Source organism: Carica papaya, chromosome 5 (assembly GCF_054855325.1).
Source record: "Carica papaya isolate Zhongbai chromosome 5, ASM5485532v1, whole genome shotgun sequence".
Classification (NCBI taxonomy): Eukaryota; Viridiplantae; Streptophyta; class Magnoliopsida; order Brassicales; family Caricaceae; genus Carica; species Carica papaya.
Window position 1 is genome coordinate 22,025,188 of NC_142313.1, and position 18,500 is coordinate 22,043,687.

At 33.6% G+C, this 18,500-nt stretch overlaps 2 protein-coding genes across 5 annotated transcripts; one reads left to right on the plus strand and one right to left on the minus strand.

The window, feature by feature from the left end:
- Window positions 1-3,587: 3,587 nt before the first annotated feature.
- On the minus strand, window positions 3,588-7,844 carry MAGO (mago nashi family protein). The gene is made up of 3 exons (XM_022047621.2): window positions 7,569-7,844; window positions 7,006-7,182; window positions 3,588-3,706 (listed from the first exon to the last, which is right to left on the minus strand). The coding sequence occupies exons 1-3, from the start codon at window positions 7,785-7,787 to the stop codon at window positions 3,647-3,649; spliced, it is 456 nt and encodes a 151-aa protein (XP_021903313.1). The 5' UTR covers window positions 7,788-7,844; the 3' UTR covers window positions 3,588-3,646.
- Window positions 7,845-11,663: 3,819 nt separating this feature from the next.
- Window positions 11,664-17,025, plus strand: LOC110818670 (uncharacterized). 4 transcript variants are annotated; one of them, XM_022047615.2, is made up of 3 exons: window positions 11,680-12,034; window positions 14,144-14,332; window positions 14,645-17,025. In XM_022047615.2, the coding sequence occupies exons 1-3, from the start codon at window positions 11,730-11,732 to the stop codon at window positions 14,679-14,681; spliced, it is 531 nt and encodes a 176-aa protein (XP_021903307.1). In that variant the 5' UTR covers window positions 11,680-11,729; the 3' UTR covers window positions 14,682-17,025. The 4 variants fall into 4 exon arrangements, 1 of the variants encoding a protein (XP_021903307.1); XR_015819112.1 differs by lacking the exon at window positions 14,144-14,332 and having other exon boundaries at window positions 11,664-12,034; XR_015819111.1 differs by lacking the exon at window positions 14,645-17,025 and having other exon boundaries at window positions 11,664-12,034; window positions 14,132-14,456.
- Window positions 17,026-18,500: the final 1,475 nt, after the last annotated feature.

The window sequence follows — 18,500 nt, forward strand, 5'->3', positions numbered from 1 at the left end:
AGTTAGTCCTCTTATAGTGATTTGGTATGTAAAGAAAAACTTTTGTGTTTCTATTCATCTCTTTTATCCACCTAACTCTAGATTTTTATCTCTATGATATCTCTTTCATTTGTAATCAATTTGCCAATTCAAGTTTTATGGATTTCCTATTTGCCAAGTCTTTAATAGAAAAAACACTCCCCCCATTCATTTTATTAATGGCCTTAATATCCTATAATAAAGATTAAATGTAAATGCCTTCACCTCTTCCCTCCTTACACCACTTCTGAGTTTCGGCCTTCACTACCTTCATCTTCTGAGCTACTCTAAAGCTAGCATTGGCATCTACATTGCTCTTTTCCGCTATTCATTAATCTTGTCAACGAAATGATGGATGTTTAGTCCTTTATCCTTTAACTTGAAGGAGAAAGAACCCCACTTGATCCTGTTGGAGACTAGACAATGAGAAAAATTATCATAGATAGTCAGTTATAAAAGTTTTTGGTTCAAACCCTTAATTTGTAATTGGTAAAAAATGACACCAAAAACATATAAATTTTTGAACAAGTTGGGTTGAGTCTCTAATTGGATCAAGTCTATATATCTCCCAAGAGAGGCAAATAGATCAAGTCTATCAAGAGTCTCTTTGAAGTCTTTAGCACATATTCTCAAGAAATGCTCTCTTGGTCTTTCATGTCTGCTCAAACTCATATTAAAATCCCCTACCAAAATTCACAGAAAATCTCTTTTTTTTTTTTTTTGCAATCATCCAAATCCCTCCACAACAAAGCCTTCTCTCTCCGTTTGGCTTTATTGTAGATACTAGTGAACACCCATCTCCACTAGTTTTTACAATCTTTAAACATGCATGAAATAGAACATTCTCTAACAACTCCTCACATTTAATAACCTCATCCTTGTATAAAACCAGACTCCCTCCATATCCCCCCCCCCCCAGTTGGTAGGTCTTCACGACCTATCTTCTTGGTCTTCCAAAGGCCCTGGATAATCTCATTAGAGATGGATTTCATTTTAGATTCCTGAAGACAAATCACATTATGTTTCCATCTATTCGTGAACCCCTAATCACTTGTCTCTTCTTATGGTAATTTTCATCCCTAACATTCCAAGAGATGATGCGACTAAACATGAATTAAACATCCAAAAACATCATATCTCCCTTATTTTCCCTTTTTTTGTAGATTGTCATAATTTATACTTGACTGTAATCTTCTCAATTCTTTAGAACTCTCTACCCTCTATTTATTTTTCTTCTTGTGATTAGACTCCACAAATGAGACCTATTCACTTTCAAAATGGCACCAAAATGACACCTCACCCCTACGTTTTAAGAAACACCAAAATGATGTCTTGACTTCGCGTTTTGGGAATTCAAATTTCAAATTTTAAATTTGACTTAACTTTACTTGGAACTGGGTCTTGTCTACCTTATATAGCTCCCCTATCTCAAATCCTCTTCTATACTTTTGACAAAACTTTTCTTTCTCCATACCTCTAGCTTCAGCCACAACTCTATTTTGCAAATTGGACAACGTACGGTGGCTGTCGAGTTTTCTCAACCTTCTTCTAGCTATTCGATTACTTTTGTATTCTTACTTTGACATCCCTATGCTTCCCTGGCACCTCAAAATTACACCCCTTCATTTCGAACAATGCCACTATCCTCCTCCACCATTTGGTGGTCTATGGGCCTTTAAGGATGAAAATTCGCCTCACTACCTCCCTTTTTCTCCTCTATGACTACGAACCTACCCCTCTTGTAGCCTATGGGCACCTATAAGTTATGACTCACTCCCATCTTATTGTAACCCCCATACCTTCTCGCCTCTACTTCAATAAAACTTGTGCAAAGCTCCCAACAACCTGTTCACTTCATGTTTTTAAAATGAAATTGAAAACATAAAACTCCCAATTTTCAGTCACCCTTATACCTTTCGACTTTTTCCTTCATAGACAACATCAAACGACTTGCTTTCAATGATAAAACATCTTCTAATATGAGGGAATATCCTTACCACCCTGTAGCGAGGCTATATTGGTTGTGTAGGTAATCTCAGTCTACGTCTGGTTTACTTCTCTCATCAAAACATGTAGGTTTCTTTTCTCTCATCGCTTATCTCTCATTGGCTTTTCTTAGGGAACTTGGATTAGATTTCCTTTTCCAAAGTCTTTTGTTATGTTATTGCTTCTTCATTTTTCCTTTACTTCTTCCTTCACTATATGTTTTTTGCTTCTTCTTTTTTGTTCTTCTCCTCTTTCCATCTTTCTCTCTTTCTTCTTCTTTAAACTGGAAGAATCCCTCCTCTCATAAATTATTGTCTCTTCCTTTCACCTCACTCTTTTCCTCGATCTCCTTTAAATTGTCCAGAACCAAAAGAAGCCCATGAAAACCCCTAAATCCCATAATAGAAAAGATCCAAAAGGAGAGCCCCCTCTTATACACTCTTTTTCCTTAGAAACACATATAGAACCCTCTTTTTTCAATTTTCTTTTCATCCAAAGAGGACAAAGACCGCCTCAATGTTCAATGGTCTCTTTATTTCCTTTACCAGGAAACCCTAAAATTAGAAACTCTAAAGACCGATGAAAAAAAAAAAGCTCCCCATTTTTAGGAGTAATGATTATTAAGTTTTAAGGCTGAAAGGGTTATATTAATAGTAATGATGATGGTAATAAAACAAAAAGGGGATAAGGATGGTACTTGATTCTTAGGATTAACTATGGAATAATATTTTAAAATATCGTGTTAAAAAAAGATTCTGATATATTTTATAATGCTTATACTTCTAGAACTCTATAAAGAGTAATTGTTAGGAACTAGTAAGTAAGGTTTCCACCAAGACAAAAAGTTTGTTAAAAAGTAGTTAAGAGAAAACATAGTTTGTTGACAATCTATTTTTTCCCAAAAAAAAAAGAGTTAAATAAACATTTTTTAAAAACTTTTTTAATTTTAGGTTGTTGAACTGTTTGCAATTTTATTTTATCAAATGGCTAAATTAAAATAAGTTTGTAAAAGTCTTATTCATATAGACTTAATCTTCTATCATCATATGTTGTTAGGTGGATTTTGCATGTACTCAATTCAACTAGAAGGTTAAGGGAAGGATAAACAAAGAAATGTAAATGCTTGGAAGAATATAACCCACAACATTTGATTTTTGTATTGTAAGTCCTTGTTCAATTGGTTCATGCCACTAGAAAGGTCCGAGATGACAAGCGCTCCAACTATGCAAATATCTAGCAATTTCCACACGCCACTGTAACAGAACAAGATAATCCTGAATGCATATCTAGCAAATACAAGAAACCTAAAAGGTTACCAACAAAATTTACAACATATTTTCATGTTTCAACAAATGAGATTTATGTAGTCATCAATGTCTTGGGGGATAATTGATTAAAATCATTCTCATATAATTAAGAAATTCCAAAAATAAAAACTCTCATAACTTTCTGTAGCATTTCAATCAACATTCTCCTAATCCAACAAACTCGAGATGAACAATTCGGATACAAATATCCATCAAAATGAAAAGTTAATGATTCTTACACAAAACTAAGGACTACTGTTACAAACCAGGCCGCGATCCTAAAAGCAAACATGATCCTCTTGGAACCATGCTTTATAACAACACCATGATCACTTCTAGATAGGCTTGATCTTAAAGTGAAGTGAGATAAGAGAAAATACAAAACACTTCAAGTCCTGCAGCCAAATATAAAATTTAAGATTAGAACCAGAATATGACATACATTACAAAAGATGACCAACAAGGGAGATCAGTAGACACACGTTGTATATGACCTTTATGATATGACTTTGAAAGCCCAATTCGATCCGCATTACACCCATTTATTTTCAGCCAAGTGACACAGACACCATATAAGCAATTTCTACTCATAAAATGTGAGCTCAACAGTTATTATTTTGTTGAAAACAAATTCAGGGAAAACTTTAACATGAGTAGAAAAAAATTTAACCAGAAAATACACCTCTTTGTTGCTTCCACACTAATATAAGCATCAGAAAAGACGGTATATACACAGACTTTATCATGGTGCCTCCGAGGCACCATGGAAAAACTGTATAAAATTTTGCAGTAATTTGGTAACATTATCTAGTAAACTTTTACAGTAATTACTACACAACATCAACTGATAACCAGAAAATCTTATGAAATTATTATAAAATGTTAGATAGTTACTTGGAATCATCATGCCTCAGAGCCAAAGCAAAATTTCCCCAATTTCCCCATACGCACACCATATTTTCCAGAAAACGAAAGAAATTCATCCTAACTCATAGAACACTGCCATCAGGGATAGTGCAATCATAATTCACAGCACTAGAGTTCATGAAACTGAGATTGAATGAAAAAAAAGAATATTACAAACTCACCAGTGTAAGTCAGAGGCATGGTTTCCTTTATCACCATTGCTATTTATAATCGTTATGGATGCACTGAATGGTATGATGGAACAGGCAAAACATTTACAGCTTATTAAAGGTGTGAAGGTTGGTAGGGGTGATGATGCTATAGAGATTTCTCACTTATTTTTCGCGGATGACACATTATTTTGTCAACCAGTAACGTAATTCCTTCTACACTTAAAGTGCATCCTTCTATGTTTTCAAGGGGTGTTGGGACTCAATATCAATCTTGATAAATCTGAATTAATTAAGATTGGTGATAAGGGTATGAATGCAGTCTTGCAAGGGTTTTGGGATGTAAAACAGCCAATTTACCTATTAAATTTCTTGCGGTTTCTCTTGGAGCAAAGTTTGAAAAGAAGAAAACATAGGAACCGGTAATAGACATGTTCGAGACTAGATTAGTGGGGTGGAAGAGAAATTTCTTGTCTAAAAGTGGCAGATACACTTTAATAAAGAATACCTTTGCAAATTTACCCGTTTATTATCTCACAACTTTGACTATCTTGGCAAGCATTGCAAAAAGGTTAGAAACCATCCAATGTCAATTCCTCTGGGGCGATGGAGAAGATTGCAAGAAGTTTCATTTAATTAAGTGGGATGAAGTCAAGAAGCCTCTTTATCTAAAAAAAATAGAAGTCAAGAAGCCTCTACATGGGGGTAGTTTGGGGATTAGATTGGTGATGGAATTCAATAAAGCTCTCCAAGGAAAGTGGCTGTGGAGATTCTTGAAAAAAGATGGAAGGATGTGGAGAAGGGTTATTGCGGCCAGGTGGCAGAACTGTGCACTATCAGGTACAGGAAGTTTGAATAGAAGAGGGCATGGTTTAGGCTTGTGGAAGAAAATCAAGATGGGATGGCCAGGTTTCAAGGAGAGTTTGACTTGGAAAGTGGGCAGAGGTACTGTCACTAGATTTTGGCATGATCAGTGATTAGAGGGGGGATACCTAAAATTCTGTAATCCAAGTATTTATGCAATTGCACAATCCAGATATATGCTGGTGGAGGAAGCCTAATCGAGGGAGAATGACAGGTGTACTTGGTCTGTGATTGTTTCCAGAAATTTAATGACTGGGAAGTGGAGGAGCACGAAGAGCTGGTGCATAAAATTTCAGAATTTTAGATTACAAGTGATCCAAATTAAGTGCTGTGGAGGTGGTGCAAAAATGGTGAGTTCTCTGTGAGCTCTTACTACAGTAAATTGATGGGATTTGCACCGGATAACACCCTCAATTTTCCTAGCAACCTGATCTGGAAAACTACAGAGCCACCTGGGATGGCCTTCTTCGCTTGGGAGGCTTGTCGGGAAAGCATTTTGACTTTGGATAAATTGAAAGTTAGGGGATTTACAAAGGTGAATGGATGCTTCATGTGTTTGGGGGAGGAGGAAAACTGTCGTTATCTTCTGCTTAGATGCCCTGCTGCTTATGAATTATGGTGTATGGTTTACGGTTTATTAGGCATCTGCTGGGTTGCTGCAGGTTCGATTGTGGATGAGGTCCAGGCTTTGGGGGGTGTTGGACTGAAAACAGATATTGCAAAACTTATTCCCATCTAATTTTTTGGGTTATTTGGAAAGAAAGAAATTTGAGAGCTTTAGAAGTAGTTGTGAATAATAAGAGTAAATTAAGAGAGAGATGGTTTCATTATTTTGGATTTCTTGTGATAGGGACATTATTAAGGCTGAGGACGTTAGGAATGTTATTGATACACTAATAAACTTGTAAATCTTTTGTAAATGATCAGTACCTCCTTTTTGGTACCCTGTTAATATACTTACTATACTTTTTTCTTTCAAAAAAAAAAAGAGTCAGAGGCATGGTTGAGGGTTGGAAAAAGTAGGAACAATACAAACTCGCCAGAATAAGTTCCATAGTCGTATGGTTCTTGATGAAATAATTCCAATCAAACTATCAAACAAGAAATCTGACAGAAACAAACCTTGCCATCATAGAAATTGAAAAAGAAAAGGAAGAAATTAATGGAGAAGGAGAGAAAATCTTCAATGATAAAACAGTGAGCACAAACTCCATCTGATACAGACCCGGAAGCAGCTAACCCCGTAGACATACACTAAATTACTTGGGCCAGTAGAATATGGAACAGCAAAAAAATAGATATTCAGTTTTGAGAAGTGAATGAAATTAAGCTTTGGAAAAAGAATATAAGAGTGGCATGGGACAAAAAGATAAAAACAGAAAATGGATTTTACTACAATTTAAAACATCTGGTGGAAACATAAAAGTAGCAATAGCAATTTCCGGGAAGATAATCACATAAGGCATGTAAGCTGAATAAAACAGAATAGAAGTTCACCGTGCAGAAAGCAGACATTTTGAAAATTAAGGGGGAAGTTGAAGAACTCTTTATGACTATCTACATGTAACTGTGACCTTGTATCCTACTTACTAGCTACTCTTCTGAATGATTTATAAATACTTCAAGCTTTATGATAAATCATATTTTTTAATACAACCATATAAACCAACAAATCGGAAATGAAATCAAGTGTACGGCGTAACCACAGGATAAAGCAAATTAAGACCAGGAAATGAGCAATGCCATATGCATACCTGAACCAGATAATAGAATATGCGAAGCCCTTCAGGATCCTTACTGCTCTGCACATCAACAAGTGAACCTATCTTTGAAGTTGTGAAGGAAATATGCTCATTTCCCATAACAATTTCAAGCTCCTGCCTGCCAACACGATCCGGCTCGGGCCAGTTATTATCATCTTCCTTCATTATCTATATACGGAAAGCAATCATTAGTTAAACAATTAAACACCACAAAGGATTTTCCCCCTAAAATAGCTAAGAGCATAATTAAACGCCAAGGAATTATCTCTTCCTCGCTTATTTTTTATCTTCCCCGTAATCTTTTGTCGTTCGCTACCCTGGAATTTCTAAATTGCCATCAAGTGTAATTGTTTACTTCCCTTGGAAAACGCTAAAATAAAAACACCGAAAGCTCTTCAAAATCAGAACAGAAGCAGCCAGACAACCATGAACGGACACTTAATTTAGACCCGTTCTCCCATAGACTAACAATAAACTAAAAACAGCAAAAATACCTAAACCCTAGCTTGGATTTCTTGTGCTATAACTGACTGAAAAAATAAAAGAATACATACATCGCTCTCATCGACTATGCGCTTGCATTCCTTGAGGACGGCAGGGGTGAGGAAAACCTCTTTGCGGATCATCGTGTCGTTCTTGTAGTTGGAGTTGTTGGCGTATCGAAGCTTTCCGTCTGGCCTGAACTCGAACTCCAAAAACTCGTGTCCAAATTTCCCCTTGTGCCCAACGTAGTACCGTAGGTAGAACTCTCCATTATCTTCCTCTGCTGCCATCTCTCTTTCTCAGCAACCAGAACGCGGAGATAGGGCATCGAGTCTCCCTGGTTCGACTTTTCCAGAACTATGGGAATACAGTCGGGTGCCCGGTTTTAGCCCAGCCCATTTGGATGTGTCCTTGGGCTGGATGACGTGACCCAACCTTCACTTGCATCTAACTTCGTACTTGTATTTCCTAAATTTGAGGTTTTATGTGAAAACAATTATACTTCTTAAAAGGCAAAAATAAAAAATTATAAACAATTAAGATAATTTACTGGTTTTATCCTAATTGGTGTAGAAAAAAATTTTTAATCATATTTTAATTAAAGTTGAGAAAATCTTTCTCCCAATGAAGCACTATTTACATGATAAAATTTTAAATAAAATATTAAAGGTCTGTAAAAATCTTTCTATAGTAATTTAACTACAAACTATTTGCCTATAGAGTCAGACTTTGGGGAGTATATGAACCGAATAAATTTATTTAATTTGATTAATATATTAGTTTATAAAAGGTTTTCAATTTTGTAATTGATTTGGTCAAAATATTCTTTTTACTTTATACTATGTTTGAGTAATAATTAGTAAAGGAAGAAAAAAGAAAATTGAAAAAAAAAAAAAAGCTTTCTAAAGGGATGGAAAAAGAAAAGTGTGCCCCTTATTTGGAAAATTAAAGTATTGTTGTAATGTTTATTATGTTTGACGTTGTAAATGAAATAAAATAATATGTTTAAAGAAATAGTTAATGATATATTTTATAATAAAATAACAAGTTGGATATTGAAAATAAAACAAAAAATTTCTCTTTAAAATTTTTAATTTCTTTACTTTTCATTTTTTCTCTTAATTTTGAGAAATAAAAAAATCAATAATTGTTAAGAAAAAACAAATGGAAGCTCACCATCCCTTTGTTTCCTTCAATAATTTTTAGTGCAAATTTCAGCTTAATTGCTTATAGTTTGAGATTTTCAAATTGAAGCCTTGTGATCTTTTTTTATTTTTTAACTGCTCACTACCTTATGGTTCAAAAGTTAGTTTAACTTACTACCTGATACTCCTCATACTCTTATATTGACGGGGTTGGTTAATTAATTTGATAGAAAAATTGAACTATGAAATAATAAGTTGTTAAAGGAAAAACAATACAATTTTAAATTTAAAAACTCTAAACCACAAGGAGTGAAACTAAAATTCAAATTATTTTTTTGCATCCTAACAAGAGAAAAAATGTTAAACATCTTTTATTTTTTCTTCGCTTACCTAAAAAAAATATAGTGATAAAGAGAGATCACTTTTCCCTTTAAATAGAAGACCTTGTATAAGTCAAACTTCAATAAAATCAAATCTCGCTCACTTCAGTTTAGTGAAATTATGACTACACCTTAAACTTTTTCATGTAATGCAATAACCCTATTAGATAATACTTCATGTTGCTTGATCATTGGGCACCTTACTAAGTAATGCATAATGTTATCTAGCTATCTTGATGACATATCAAGTAATATATAATGTTATATGGTTACCAAAAAACTTACCGTATAATATATAATGTATTACCTAGTATTTAATGTTACTTAGTTATTGAGTACCTATTAGTTAGTATCTAATATTACTTAGTTATTAGATGCCTATTAGGTCATACACAAAATAGTTACTGTGCATTTTATCAAGTGGTACTTAATGGTATTTAACTATTGAACAACTTACCAAACATTACTTGATGTTACAAGGCTAGTAGTAATAGCAATATGACCTTAAGCCAATATCAACATGATGTGGTGGGGTATTTAATGTGTAGTAATCTTTATATACAAACAATAATGCATAAGAAATTTTAATTTATCATGAGCTAAAAATCTATATGGGGCACCTTTTGGGTGTGGGATGTTCATTTAACCTTTGTATTCATCTCATTTTATTATTTACGTGGGTATACTATGTTTTTAAAAGGATTTTTTATAACAACTTTTACTTCAACTTGTATTGGACCGATTGATATACTAAAAATCAAGTCTTTAGTCAACTAGTGGAATATATCACATCAACTTGGGAGCAATAGCCAACATGGTACATCTAGTGGAATACATCACATTAACCTAGGAGCATTAGCCGATATGGTACATCAATACATGTTCCTATGAACATTTGAATCTTATCTAACTCTGCATTTTTTTGTAAAGGTGTCTTTACTTAATTGTTATATTATAATATGAAAAAAAGTCTTTAAGTGTTATTATTCCTAGGATCACAAACACATACTACTTATGATCTAGTTTAAACTTAGATGCACTATGATTATGAATAATAACACAATTGATCTGACCAATGACTTATAGTGTTGATAACCAAATGTATAGATGTTCATCAAAGTATAAGCTCATTAAACTAGTCAACATAGATGTATTACATGGAAAATCACTTCCTTGTTAAACATGAGAGATTCATCATGGTAGTTGCGTAGACTAATATTTGGATTTGAAGTGACTATAATCATTTTTTGAGTATTTTACCATGTTTTAGTACAACCGACCCCATGACACTCATGCAGTTACTTACGAGTAACAGATTGTCTATCAATATTCGCCCACATCCATGAGTTCGGACTAGTGTTTAAACTTGAAGTGACAATAGTTACCTTATAAACGTGGCACTATTTTTTTTATTACAATGCATAAACATTCACTACAATATAGAGATTGTCATTAAGCATGATTTCAAACTCATAAAGGGAAATGAATACTAACAGAGGATCTTAAGTATGAGAGAATATGTCTTGTGTGATTGAGGATACTTGATCTAGATAATTCTCTTAACTAAAAGTGTGATTAGTTATATAGGAATTTTCAACTGATAAATGAGATCACCTAAACTAATTAAATTATATAAAGTTTGATGAATATGATGTCTCGGATATTATTCAATCCTCATTTCTGTTTGGGGGATGTATGATACAAAGACCTTATTATATAAAAACCATCTAAGAAAATTTTCATTTGTGGAGAGGATTCATTAATGGAAAAGTTCATTCCTCGATGAATGAATCTACAGAGTAAAACAAGCTAATAGGTAAGTGCAACATGATTCAAAATTTTACTTAGTTTCCTTTTAAGTTTGACAGCACCATACCAAAATATGCCTTTAATCTTTATCAAAAGCTAGACATTCATTTGCTAGGGTAATAATAGCTTTATGAAATCATGCATAAAGTTGATTGTATGGAAACTTTCTCTAATCAACTCCCGTTATATAGTTTATAGTGACAACCATGAGAAATAACTCTAGTGAAGTCATTAACCTTAAGGAGATTTTTCTAGTTGAAGATATTTTTCTCTTCGCTTTGTTGGTTGTAGATTAGGGTAATTCTCAAAAGGAACTTTTCTTCTTCATTATCTTCTTTTGGCTGAATTATCTGTCAATCTTTTAGCTTAGGTTTAAGTTATCTTCTTTCTTTGAGAAATAAACCAAACGAAAATCTCTTTAATGTTTTTCTTTCATGATAAAAAATGCTAGTAATGAATATCAAGTACTTATGAAGAAAAAGATGAGTTCGGGTCCAGATTAAAGTGAAAAAAATTACTTTAATATAAACACTTATGAAGAAATCTTTTACGGAGAAAAAATACTCCCAAAAATGGTTTCAACAATCCATTATGAGAAAAAATATTCTTAGCATAACCATGTGTATGTCTTCATTATAAGCCAAAACTTAAATTTGTTTTGACATTGTATCTAAATTCAATGCTAATTTATTCTTCAAATTCTACAATAAGAAACAATAAATTTAAAAAGCAATCACATTAGGATTATTAACTTCATCTCTCATCTCTAAATTTTTAAATATGACAAGAAGCAGGTTTTCTCAAGACCCTAATTTTTACCCTTATAGTTTATAGAGGAAAAAATCTCCTCAGGGTGGTCCATCATGTGCTTGCAAAATTTCCAGAATACATATCCTTCATGGCATTAATTATTTACTATAGTTTGATCCAAATTAAGTTGTACTTTGTTATTGGATTAGGTTCTCTCTCTCTCGGTAGCAATTTTCTCTCTCTTTGGGCTGTCTGGCTTGCTGCGTTGTGTTTCATTAAACAAGCATGCTTTGCTACTCTATGGTCGGGCGTACGTGTACCCTTTTCACCCAAGTATATATTGATCATTTTTCGATCAGCCGACAGGTTCTTCATTTTCTCTCAGTCGAAACCCTTAAAGGGTTTCTCAGTTTTCTGCTCTGTTAGGATTTCTACACTACACACACACCGGAGGTATTTATCTATTATTTTTTCTATTAAAGATTGTTTTTTTTATGCTTGCTACCTAGATTAGTGGAAAAAATTAATAGATTGATCGGTGAAATATCATTTTATTTCATGGTATCAAAGTAGATATAGGAATGAAAAGTGAAAACTCTAACCGAACCGCTGCAAACCAAAACCCTAGCTTGTCGAATATAACAAATTTAGATCCTATGAACCCCGATAGTCTATATTACATAGAGAAGGGTCTGAACTCTAGCACAGTCTTAGTTCCTCAGCCATTTAAAGGGGATAACTATTATACATGGGCTTGCTCCATGAAATGAGCCATGAGAATCTAAAATAAGCTCGAGTTTGTAAAGGAAACTTTAATCAAACCGCTAGATCCCACTGATCCACTTAAAGAACATTGGATACGCTATAATGACATTGTAATTACTTGGATTCAAAATACCACCAGAGATCAAAGCTAGCACCTTTTATGCTGACACAACTCATCAGCTATGGTTGGACCTTGAACAGAGGCATGCTTAACAGAATACCTTAAGAATATTTGAAATTAAGCAGACAATTGTCAACCTTCTACAAAGCCAAAACCCAGTTAGGGTTTCCTTTATTAAATTGAAAAATCTAATTAATGAGTTAATGAATTATGTGCCAATGGCCAACTACATTTGTGGTGCCCTAAAAACTATTGTAGAGTACCAGGATAGGGATTACCTTATGAAGTTTCTTATAGGGTTGGATGATTCTTACAACGGAATGATAAGTCAAATATTGATGATGAGATCATTCCCTAGTATGAATGAGGTCTTCTATATTATCCAATAGGAAGATAAGCGAAGGCAAATATCCATAGAGTTTACGGCCAACAAGGCCATGGCTTTTAGCATCAAGGACACTAACAAATTAGCCAAAACTATCAATCCTAATAGGGAAAGGTATTTTTGCACTCACTGTAAAGTACCTGGACATTTTTTGGAGACGTGCTACAAAGCCAATCCAATATCCCTATATGCTCCCACTGTAACAAACTTAGACATACTATTGAGACCTGTTACAAGTTGAAGGGACAACCCAAATGATAGAAGTCACAATCCAAATGCAAACAAACATATGTTAACCAAGTGTCCACCACTAAATCAGTAGAACAACCAGCAAATGATGGGCCCCACTCACTGGCTAGAGAGCAGTATGATGAATTAATATCTTTGATGCAGGAAAATAGGCCGACTGTCAACATGGTCTGTTCCACTTGTGAGTCTTCTTAAAATCCAAAACTAGCAAGTTTCACTGGTAAACGTTTATGCTTTAATACAAGTTTGGTTAGTGTAGATGAGAATTCACATGTTCCTTGGATAGTAGACATAGGAGCTTCACATCATATAATTCATATATGACATTTATATACTGAAATTACTTTGTACAATGCATCTCATGTATTGTTACCTAATGGGGAAAAGGTAGAAGTCTCACATGTTGGAGTAGTTAAGTTGAATGATAGTTTAATGCTCAACAGTGTACTGTGTGTTCCTTCCTTCAATTTTAATCTTATATTAGCAAGAAGATTAGCCCAAAATGCCAAATGTTATTTGATTTTTTCACAAGAGCACGACTTTATTCAGGACCTTATGACATAAAAGACTCTTGGAGTGGGGGAAGTTAGAGATGGGTTGTACCAGCTTAGGGATGCTGAAGGCTTGAAGGATTCAGGTCAACATTTTTGGTGGGATCAGTGACCTTGGGACCCAACAAGAAAGAAGAATGTTTTGACATTTGGCACTACAAACTCGGACATCCCTCATCTTTCAAAAAGATTGTTGATGTAAATTTAGAAAAATCAGGATGTTGTAAGTTGTGCAATATATGTCCTTTAGCAAAGATGCATAGATTGTCCTTTGGTGATAGTACTAGTAGAGCCAAAAATGTTTTTGATTTGATACATTGTGATGTTTGAGAACCTTATAGTAAAGTTTCCCATAATGGAAGCAAGTATTTTTTTTACTAGTGTGGATGATTACAACATATGCACTTAGATATATATGATGAAAACTAAGGCTGAAACAAGACTTAATTTATAGCATTTTTTTTTATATTTATTGAAAGGCAATTTGACAGGAAAGTGAAGATAATCCGAAATGATAATGGGAAAGAGTTTGAAATGGGGAGATTTTATGATGATAGAGGAATAATCCACCAACGAAGCTGTGTTGAGACCCCTCAACAGAATGGAAGAGTTGAATGGAAACATCAACAAATATTAAACACTGCTAGAACCTTAAACTTTCAAAGTGAGCTTAATGACAGGTAGTGGAGTGATTTGGTCTTAACTGCAGTATATTTAATTAATAAACTTCCCTCAACAGATATTGAAAAAAAGACGTTGTTTGAGTTATTATATGGAAAGAGACCCGGGTCTAATTACTTGAAAGTTTATGGTTGTTTAGCTTTTGCTTCTACATTAACCTGTAGTAGATTGAAACATGATGCTAGAGCTAGAAGGTGTATCTTTATTGGATACCCCTTTGCAATAAAGGGATATAGACTACTTGATGAGGAAACTAGTAAGATATTTATTTCTAGAAATGTAATTTTTCACGAGACAATTTTTTCATGCAGAGAAAGAAAAGAATCAGGAGAGACATACTCATCCTAATTGGCTCTTAACAACACCACTAGTGTTGTGCCATGGGTACCTACAATTGTCCCTTAAAACACCAGAACAGTTGCTGTAGAAGAAGAGAATGGAGAAACTAGAATGGAATGGGAACATGTTGAACAAGATAAGTGCCAATTTCGAAGAAAATAATTCAGCTACTATCAGTGAGACACTCAGAAGAGAATCCGCAAGAATAAAGAGAAGATTAGAATATTTAAGAGGCTATGTGTGTGAGTAAATTTTAGACTACTCTCCAGATCATAAAGATAAAGCTGAAAGTTTGAGAATTATGTTGCGATGTCTATCTCTATGACGGTCGGATACTAAAGGATTAAGGGGGCACATAAAAGGTACTTGCAGAATGTGTCAATTTAGAAGGAGCTGGATTCATATGAGACAGCCAGCCAAGATGTCAGTTAGAAAAAAGCCATGATTCATGACCTGGAAGCCTTAGAATAGAACAAGACATGGAAACTTGTGGACTTACCCCCTAAAAAGAAAGCTATTGGGTATAAGTTGGTCTACAAAATTAAGTGCAAGGCTGATAGATCAATTAAGAGATATAAGATAAGATTGGTAATAAAAGGGTACACTCAAAAGAAGGGTCTGGATTATCATGAGACCTTCTCACCAGCAGCTAAGATTATCACTATTAGAACTCTCATAACGCTTGCCACTGTGAAGAATTGACATTTACAGTAATTTGATGTAAACAATGCATTTCTATATGGAGATCTTAAAGAGAAAGTCCATGGAATTACCCCTCAGACACTCAAAGAAGAAAAAAGGAAGGTTTGTAAGTTGTTGAAAGCTTGTATGGACTAAAGCAAGCTTCAAGGCAGTGGTACACCAAGTTTTCAGATTTTATACTCAAGTAAGGATTCTCCCAATCTAAGGCTAATTATCTTTGTGAAAGGAAATGGTAAGAGTTTCATTGCCCTCCTTATTTATGTTGATGACATTATAGTTGCTAGAAGTGATAAAAACATCATCGATGAACTTAAAAACAAAATGAATTATGAATTTAAAATCAAGGACTTGGGAAATCTGAAGTATTTCCTTGGCGTAGAGGTGGCCAAATCGAGGAGAGGAGTACATCTATGTTAAAGGAAGTATGCATTGAACTTACTCAAAGATGTTGGAATGCTTGGAGGAAAAATTTCAACCTTGCCACTAGATCAAAATGCACAATTGTCAAAGGATAAAGGGGAGCCAATTCCTAATCCAAAGGTCTATAGGAGACTAATAGGGAGGCTTATGTACCTCATGTTAACGAGGCCAGACTTGACTTACTCAATTCAAGTCTTGAGTCAGTTTATGGGGACCCCTGTAGACCAGTATCTCAAGGCAGCCTACAAAGTTCTAAGATACCTTAAAGGGACGTCAGGGCAAGGGTTGTTGTACTCTAGCACGATTGATATAAAGTTGAAGACCCATTGTGACAGTGATCGGGCTGGCAATCCAGATACAAGATCTGTAATTGGGTATTGCATCTTGCTTGGGGATTCTTTAACTTCCTAGAAGTCCAAAAAATAACATACTGTGTTGAGGTCATATGCTGAAGCTGAATACAAGGCCATGGCAAGTGTTTGCTACGAGCTTACATGGATCAAGTGCCTATTGAGTGATATGGAAGTAAAACATGAATATGAGACAAAACTAGTTTGTGATAATAAAGCAACAATGCATATTGTTGCGAATCCTATATTCCACAAAAGAACTAAGCATGTTGAGTTGAATTGCTACTTGGTTAGGAAAAAGATACAAGAAGGAAGCATAGTGACCAAACATATTGGCAATAGAAACCAGCTTACTGATATCTTCACGAAGGTCTTATCTAGTTGGTTGTTAAAGGAACATATGGTCAAGATGGGAGCAAAAAACATCTACTCGCCATCTTAAAAGGGGGATGTTATTAGATTGGGTTCTCTCTCTCTCGATGGGCTGCTTGCTCTCACTTTGGGCTGTCTAGCCTGTTTTGTTTTTTCCAGACCCTATACGTTGCGTCTCATTAAACGAGTGTGCTCTGCTACTCTACGGTTGGGCATACATGCACCCTTTTCACCCAGGTATATATTGATCATTTTCTGCTTAGCGGATAGCTTCTTCATTTTCTCCCATTCGAAACCCTAAAAGGGTTTCTCAGTTTTCTGCTTTGTTAGGGCTTCTGCACTGCACACACCAGAGGCATTTATCTCTTTTTTTTTTTTTTTTTTTTTTTTATAAAGATTGTTTCTTTATGTTTGATACATTGATTAGTGGAACAATTTAGTAGATTGATCGGTGAAATATCATTTTATTTCATACTTAATTCAATTAATCAATGACACTCTTTCATCAACATTTGGCATTCCTTTTTCCAAATATACACATTCTAGATAATTCTAATCTAAGGGCACTAAGAAATTTAATTTATTACATTTAATTATTGAACATGAGTGGTATTTAGCAGTATGTTGTACTTGGCTGAAATAATATCTTAAATAAATGACATCTTCATAATAATTTTCATATAGATATTTAATAGTAAACACAATTCAATTCAATTATTATAATTGACAATTCAATTCAGTTACTATTTTTTTAGAAAATCTTACAACTCAATTTTATTTGCAATCTTCTATTAAAAAATTGATTTTTTTTTTTATTCTCAAGGCAAATCTAAATGCAACAATATGATTGTACATCTAAAATATATTTGTCCCAATATTAATTTTATCTTTCGAAAAAAAATATTGTAGATTTATTTAATTATCAAAATAGTTTAAAATTAGAAAATTTGATTTAGATGCTTAAAAGTAATTATCATACATAAATGAAATATGTATTATTTATAATCAAAATCATAGGGTAACTACATTCCCCATTAGAAGGAAAATGTATAACAAATTAAGGAAAGACTCTCATCTCTCAAATATTAAAAGAGAATATTTTTCTATTAAAAATATTAAGGAATGGCAAACGATTTTGGGCTTCCATTCCCCAAGTAGTAACATAAGAAGATCATGGGCCATTGACAGCTGAACCCAGAATTCTATAATGTTGTCCAAATTTTGGAATTGAAGAATCCATATGAATATGCATCTATACATATTACGGACTATATATAAATGTGTTCCGAATTTTGAAGCCGAATAGTCCACAATATATATATATATATATATATATATATCATGTCGTCTGGATTTTCAAACTCTTTTATGAGGTATAGATTATAGGTGCTTGAAAGAGAATCTAAAGCCTGGCTGCAATAACTCTTTTCCTAATTGTAATTCATTTGGCTCAGTTTTTTATTTTACTTTCACTTGGATTTGGTTTTAATTTTGAACTGCTAACAACAAGAAGTTAAAAAACAAACAGTAAAAATATATTGAATTAAACAAGTTACATAATAATGAATATAATTATACTTGAACCAACTTCTATGCATGCTTTATACTGTATAAGTATGCAATTATATATGTACATAGAAAGTCTCATCTTTCATCCCGTAAATATAATATGTTTGTAGGTGTTTTAACTCTACATTAAAGATTTTTTGTTAAATAGTTTTCTCAATTATTTTCACTCCAAATATGAGGATTGCAAATTTAGATGTGAAGGCTCAATAACACTAGGAAATAGACAACTTTTTTTCTTTTTTTTTGGATTTTAATCTATTATAAGTATCTCAGTTAAAAAATTTAACTACTATAAAATATTTTTTTACGAAAAAATATAATAAATTTATTCTAAATTAATTACTATAATCGAACTTAGATATTAATAATTTAAATTACTATTTTATTTAATTGAATATTGTAAAATAGTTATAGT